This window comes from Misgurnus anguillicaudatus, chromosome 1, assembly GCF_027580225.2.
Source record: "Misgurnus anguillicaudatus chromosome 1, ASM2758022v2, whole genome shotgun sequence".
NCBI classification, from domain to species: domain Eukaryota; kingdom Metazoa; phylum Chordata; class Actinopteri; order Cypriniformes; family Cobitidae; genus Misgurnus; species Misgurnus anguillicaudatus.
In genome coordinates, this window is record NC_073337.2 from 13076929 (window position 1) to 13083492 (window position 6564).

Here is a 6564-nt window from a genome sequence, read left to right on the forward strand (position 1 = left end):
TAATGTTTGAGACCTGACAGGGTGAGGATGTAGTTTGTCTTACTAATCTCATCATCTCTCCGTTCTTCTTCCCTTTCCCTGCTTTGCACAAAACATTTCTGATGTACATCTTCAGAAGCCAATAATGATCAGATCGAGTCAAAATAAGATAAGCATTGTTATTTAGAAACTTCCTTTAGTCTCGTCATGTTTTCATAAGCTAACTCACTCGCGTGGTGTCTTTTGATTGCGGTTGTGCGCGAATGAACGCAAAGACGCGCGCGGACATGAATACGTGCGTGCAAGCGTGATTGCGACTGCTTTGTGGCTTTTACAAGCGTAAAATTGGGTAACTACATTGCATATAGATCCGTTTTTGCCGCGATTGTCTTTGTAAAGGATTGCAATAGTTAATTGATACAATTTTTAATTGAGATTTACACCGGGGCACAAAAGATTTACACTTGGGCAAGTGCCTGACTGGAGCTGGACCGGACACATTAAACTACATGTGCATACAGAAAGCTGCTCACTTTAGCGCCTTTTTGTGGTTAAATTGTTTTAAATCACTTGAGTGTTAGCATTTGCAAGCCTTTGAAACACGTGCAAATGATAAACCTTTCCTATTTAAATTTGCGTATTAATCTGGGAATTACATGCGAGCCGAACCATGGGTCGTGATCGGTACGGATCAACTGCGACAGCACTACTGAACGATACACCGTCACCCATTCGCTACGTTCATTTTCGAAACTGGCAAGTTATCCACCTGGGTTGGATTTTGACTGGGCTAAGCCATGTCAATCAACATTCCATCCAATCGGAATTTTAATATGCAGTCATGTTGAGTATCTATATTTATCTACTGGGTGTAGCTGGCCATCCGAGAAACAAACTTGGGGGCCCTCTAGTGGCTCGGGGCTCCAAGCAGTTGCCTGCCTTGCCTGTTGACAAGGTGCGCCTCTGCTCTTACAGAGACGAGAACTCTTTTGGATTTTTACTTTAAACACGTTATCTCCTTTCGGGATGAATGATGAGGCACTTTATAATGTAATGTTATAATCTTAAATGTATGATGAAACATTATTTATTATGATGGTGACTGTATGAAGATGTATTCTACCATTCATTGACCTTTGTTGTGAGGATGTGTTCTATCTATTGTGATATGACGAGTTTAAGAGATTATATTCTATTATTCATTGTAATATGATGAGTTTATTAGTTCTACCATTTATTGTAATGTGATGAGTTTATGATGATGTATTTTTCCATTCACTGTGATTGGTTGTGATGAGCTTATGATGATTTTTTATTGCTCATTGTGATTGGTTTAGTTTTGACCTTGACAATGTGATTGGTCACGATAATCTTTTTAAATACACGGAAGTGACAAATGTATGTAATAGATGTTTTGATGCCTGAAGAAGATCGAAAGATCGAAACGTTGCAATAAATCTTTTCAATTTTTTGCAAGTGGATAGTGTGCGGGACCTCTCTTTTTTATCTGTCTATTTGGACTTTCGAGTCCTTTTTTTCCTACGCACCTATCGCACACAGGTGTGCGACGTTTAAGTGATTGGGCCCTGAGATGGTGCCAGGGAGGGCCCGGTTTAATAACATTTATAAAATGTATTAATTTGTCATAAATTCTGTGTAATTAAATGTTAGAAAAATAGGGCTATTAACCAACAGCACCACAATGAATAATTTAATGTGTTTTGTTTAATTCAAATTTTAAGTTTTATGTCATAAATTTTCTTTGGGGGGCCTCGAAGAGATGCACCGTATACAAGGGGGGCCGCACGCTGAAAATGTTAGAGAACCACTCGTCTAGGGCACACCAAAAATAGGCACACCGAAACATTGTTCACTTCTGCCATCTTGTGGCAGTTTTTGGACAGAAACAAATATTTCTGTTCACAGATGTTTGACTTGAAGTGTGTTTTAACTTTTATTGCAGGCCAGAGTGGGGTTTTAGGAGAGCTTGGCACTGCCCTGGGTCCAGACTGGCATGAAGGGATTGAATTGAGAGGAGCAGAGAAGGTTTGGATTCATGTTTTGTTTCACTATACCAGCTTTTTGTTGCACAAATCCATGCAACTGATTGGTCAATTATGGCATTCCCTTAGTTTTGCTGATTGGTTCTTTTCACCCTAATCTCATTGAAAATTTCAATTTCACAAAGTTCCAGTGGGGTTCATATTGAATATGAGTGTGAAGTTGAGAAGATTTACACACAGCAAGAATTTCTTCGGTTTGATTTCAACACAGAGAAATCTGAATTAGGCATGTGGCCGGTTTATGTTCAGCTAACCAATGGGAAGACTTACGGTTGTGATTTCATTGTCAGCGCCACAGGCGTGGTGCCAAACACTGATCCATTTCTTCATGGCAACAATGTAAAAATTCATTTTCATTACAAATCTGGCTTATTTAAATCTCTGTCTCTCATATTCACGGTCAACTGACAATGATCATTTATGATGTATGTTTGTATTGAATAGTTTTGTTTGTCCCCTATAGTTTTGAATGGCAGCAGATCACGGGCTCATAGTAGACAATCACATGCAGACATCAGAGCAGGATGAGCTACACACTAGATGTGTCTCTCTATTTATTTTGTGTGTGTGTAGATATTTTGCAGATGTTTTTGGATTTTAAGAGTATCTGTTGAAAAAAATAATGGATGAATACAAATTTTGAAGTGTAAATTTGTTCGATATAAATATAAAAAGGCGAATTTTGACTTCAAAAGTCAAATGAAATTTTGTATTATATTCATCTGTGAATATTAACTTGCACTGAAAAAACGAACTTTTTGGTGTAGTAATATTTATTGGATTAACTCTCATAATTTCTACATAATAATATTAACATTTATTAAGAACTAGATTTTCCTAAGTAAAATGATGATAAATACACAATTAATTCATGTAAAAAATGAACTGTGTGGGAATAGTAAGTCTTATTAGATATTTTCTTGTATTATTTAACTGTTTTATAGTCACTGCACATAGTCCTAAAATAATTAAGTAAATTTTAATCAAAAACTTTAGCTTATCTTAGTTCATTTTACTTAAAAATATAAAATCCATTACACTAAAAAAATCTAAGTAAAATTTACTTACATTTATTTGCACATGTTGTAAGGAATACCCACAATTCTTTGCGCCTGAATATTTTTATTTTTTAAGCTTTATCACAGAATAAGAACTGATAAGAACTTTAACTACTTAAATATTTGTTAGCAAAATGTCATAAAGGTTTAAGCTCTTATATTATTGATGTTGTTTTGTTGTAAATAATAATTTTGTGAAGTCACCGTTCAGGTGATCAGTGTTTCTTTACATGAACCCTGTTCAGAACATTGTATTGTAATTCTCTCCACAGTGCTGACAATGCATGTCAGAAACACAGTTTGTGTGCGTTTCTGTTCCGAATCAAGTTTATTCAATGACTGACTTGTTGTCAGTTATGAATTGTGTGTTATAATGCCATTTATAACACTTAAACGAACTATGTCCATATTAATATGTTAAAGAAAATAACAAACAGAAAATACGATTTATTTAATATTATTAGGACAGCAATGCTTCAATTTAAAAAAAACCTAATAGACTTTACCTAAACGATTAAAATAAATCTAACTTCTAAATAAAATAATTAAGTAACATTTAATTAATTATTTAACATATGTTTTATCATGCAATTTTAAGTCAATTTTATTTGATTTTAGTAGGTAAGTTTTACGTATAAAAAAGCAGTAAATTTTACTTAAAAAAAGTTCGTGCAAATTGTTACGAGGATTTTTTTAAGTAAATTTTACAAGTTGTTTTTTTCAGTGTGGATGGGCACGCATCTTTGTATTAGATTAAGCATTTGGGATGGTACCTCTCAAAAAACGTACAAATTAAGATCATATAAGACGTTTAATGACTATTTAGAGAATTGGGATCACTGGATGAGGCCCTAATGTTTTTTTTGTGTGTGTGAAAACCTCAGTTTCGACCAAAATATTTATACTTTCTATCGCCTGTAGCTTAAAGTGAAACGGTGCGCATTCCGACTCATTTTGTCAGCACAGATCACATTTATTCATTTAGCAGACACTATTGCAAATGTTAGAGCATTTTTAACTTTTTTTCTAAATCATTTTAATTATATACTTTTGTTTTAGGTGGTTTTGCTGGGAAAGTTTAATGCACAGGGATTGGGTCAGGACCATGAGCTTCTTCTTCGCTGTACTAAAGGTCAGGAGTATGTGAAGGTGGTTCTGTCTGGAGGCCGAATGGTTGGGGCCGTCCTTATTGGAGATACTGATCTAGAAGAAACCTTTGAGAACCTCATTCTCAACCAAATGGACTTGTCCCGATATGGCGAACATCTGCTTGACCCTAATATTGACATTGAAGATTACTTTGACTGAATTTTTTGGCCTGCTAATTACAGAGAGTTGATTAAGTTATATATTAAAATAATAAATGTCTTATTTAAACACTCACCCCATATTTAATTATTCAGCCACAGACTGCAGCTTCAAGAAAGATTGACCAACAGATAAAGCACATTGGCAAAGTACAAAAACAAACCAAAAAGTAAAAAAATAGTTATATTTTATTTGATTTTTAATTTAGATGTTCTGTTCTCACATCCTGAGCCAAGTCATAATTTTGTCATCCATATTCTCATTACCAACAAAACATCTTGCAGTTTTTAGGTTTGATTTCTATCACCATAAATCCTCAATTAGCGATGAATTATCCTTTAAATGGACAAGTCATGTAAATTAACTTAATTATTCTATATTTCTTGTAAATAAAGGCTGTCTATTTGAGTTCAGACATTATAGTATCTGTGCTTTATATAAACTTCTGTAACAATCAATATTTTTAAAACTGTGGAATACATAAGGCACAAACTTTAGTGTCGAAATTACACTGGATACTTTTGTATTTATGTTATGTTATGTTATATTATACGGTAGGGGAGAGCGGGGTATGTTGTCACACTTTTCACACTGTCTAACATTTACTGAGCACCATACATCAAAATGGTATAAATCTCATACCAAATGAAAGAAGGAAGTCTTGGGCACATATGTTGTATTCATAACATCTTTATATCTTATCTCATTACAGAGTTGTAGACTGTTGAATAGTGACTGTGCACTTGTGACAATTTGCCCCATTGGAGGGTAAGTTGTCACACTAGGGCGGGTAAGTTGTCACACTAGATTATCTAAAAATAAGAACACAACTACTTAATTGTGAATATTGATTTTAATTTTTAAACTCAAACCAAACTGGAAATATAAACATCCGTGCCTGGAGAATCTGGAAAAACAATTATTTCAATCCAAATAATGCACATTTCAATTAAGTGGCAAGACCACTTTACTTTGAACTTTGGTTCAAATGTTCTATGGCTTTCACATAAAACCAGATAACTGAATGGAACGCTGCAGATAACTTGCTTAACTTAACATGTTTAACCTCTGAACAAAACAGATGCCCTGTATGACTAATAGGACTCATCTCCAGAATCACAATTCTGACACACATAAATTGCCTGGCCTGAGGTGCAAGCATCATGGGCCCAATTGTTGCATTTTACACATTTTACCCAGGTCTCCTTTGGACGACTCTTTGAAAATTGCTCTACACAGACGAGGCAGAAGCACTCTTCATCAAGCTGCCTTGTTTTTCATAGGTCCAGATTTCTGCTTCCCTTTCTTTTGAAACAGCTTTTTGCTAGATTGAGGCTTATTCTTTTCTATATCATGTTTTCTGAGCATGTTCGATGTGTTTGTTTGTACAGGGGCAAGTTGTCAGATGTGACGACTTGCCCCAAAGTCATTGAGACAACTTGCCCCATACTTACTTGTGTGCTAATGTTGTCTAAATCTCAAGTTTAGCTCATCATATCACTGTAGCTAAAGTATCAAAAGACACTTTACCGTCTCCTCTATTTTGTGCAAAATAATCATTTTAAACATTCACACCTAACAAAGTTGTATTGCATAAAATGTAAAGTGATTTTTTTTTTACTTTTTAAGCAGAAAAATAAGAAAATTGTGCTAACCTCAGATTACAGTGATCTTGACCACATGTGAACAGGAAGTTCACTATAGAAGAAGAAGTCACATAAAGTGGCTATTTGATTTTTGAGATAGAGCCTCTAGTGTTGGAGTTATTAACAGTGTGACAACTTACCCGTGTGACAACTTACCCCGCTCTCCCCTATGTTATATAAACATTTTAGCTTGTCCAAACTCACTACTTTCATCATTATCAGCAATACTCAAGCACATACTCGGGATAGATCTGATTGGAATCAAAGATGACAAAAACTGTTGGATAATGAATATTGTCTACACAACTATCATATGTGTATTTATCTTCATCATCATCAGGTGTACAATAATCCACACTTCCTGTTTTGTACTTCCCAACAATAACTCGAGCAAGCAGCATTGTTTTAGTGCCCCTGCCAGTAATTTTTTCACTATAAGTGTTAGCAAAGGATGCGTGTTTTGCAAAGTAGGTTCCTGAAAAGAAAGAAACATAGGTATTTGATATATAT

The 6564-nt window shown here is 34.8% G+C and overlaps 1 protein-coding gene across 1 annotated transcript; it reads left to right on the forward strand.

Moving 5' to 3' along the window:
• Positions 1 to 2153: 2153 nt before the first annotated feature.
• Positions 2154 to 4959, forward strand: LOC141365702 (pyridine nucleotide-disulfide oxidoreductase domain-containing protein 1-like). Its single transcript, XM_073870565.1, has 2 exons — positions 2154 to 2441; positions 4160 to 4959. Exons 1-2 carry the CDS (start codon positions 2271 to 2273, stop codon positions 4406 to 4408), a joined length of 420 nt encoding a protein of 139 aa, XP_073726666.1. The 5' UTR covers positions 2154 to 2270; the 3' UTR covers positions 4409 to 4959.
• The last annotated feature ends 1605 nt before the right edge of the window (positions 4960 to 6564 follow it).

Bases quoted from the DNA above. Each gene is read 5' to 3' on its own strand.
- LOC141365702 (XM_073870565.1), top strand. From the start codon at position 2,271: ATGTGGCCGGTTTATGTTCAGCTAACCAATGGGAAGACTTACGGTTGT. The intron at 2,442-4,159 runs GTCAACTGACAA...CTTTTGTTTTAG, and splicing joins CTCTGTCTCTCATATTCACG to GTGGTTTTGCTGGGAAAGTT.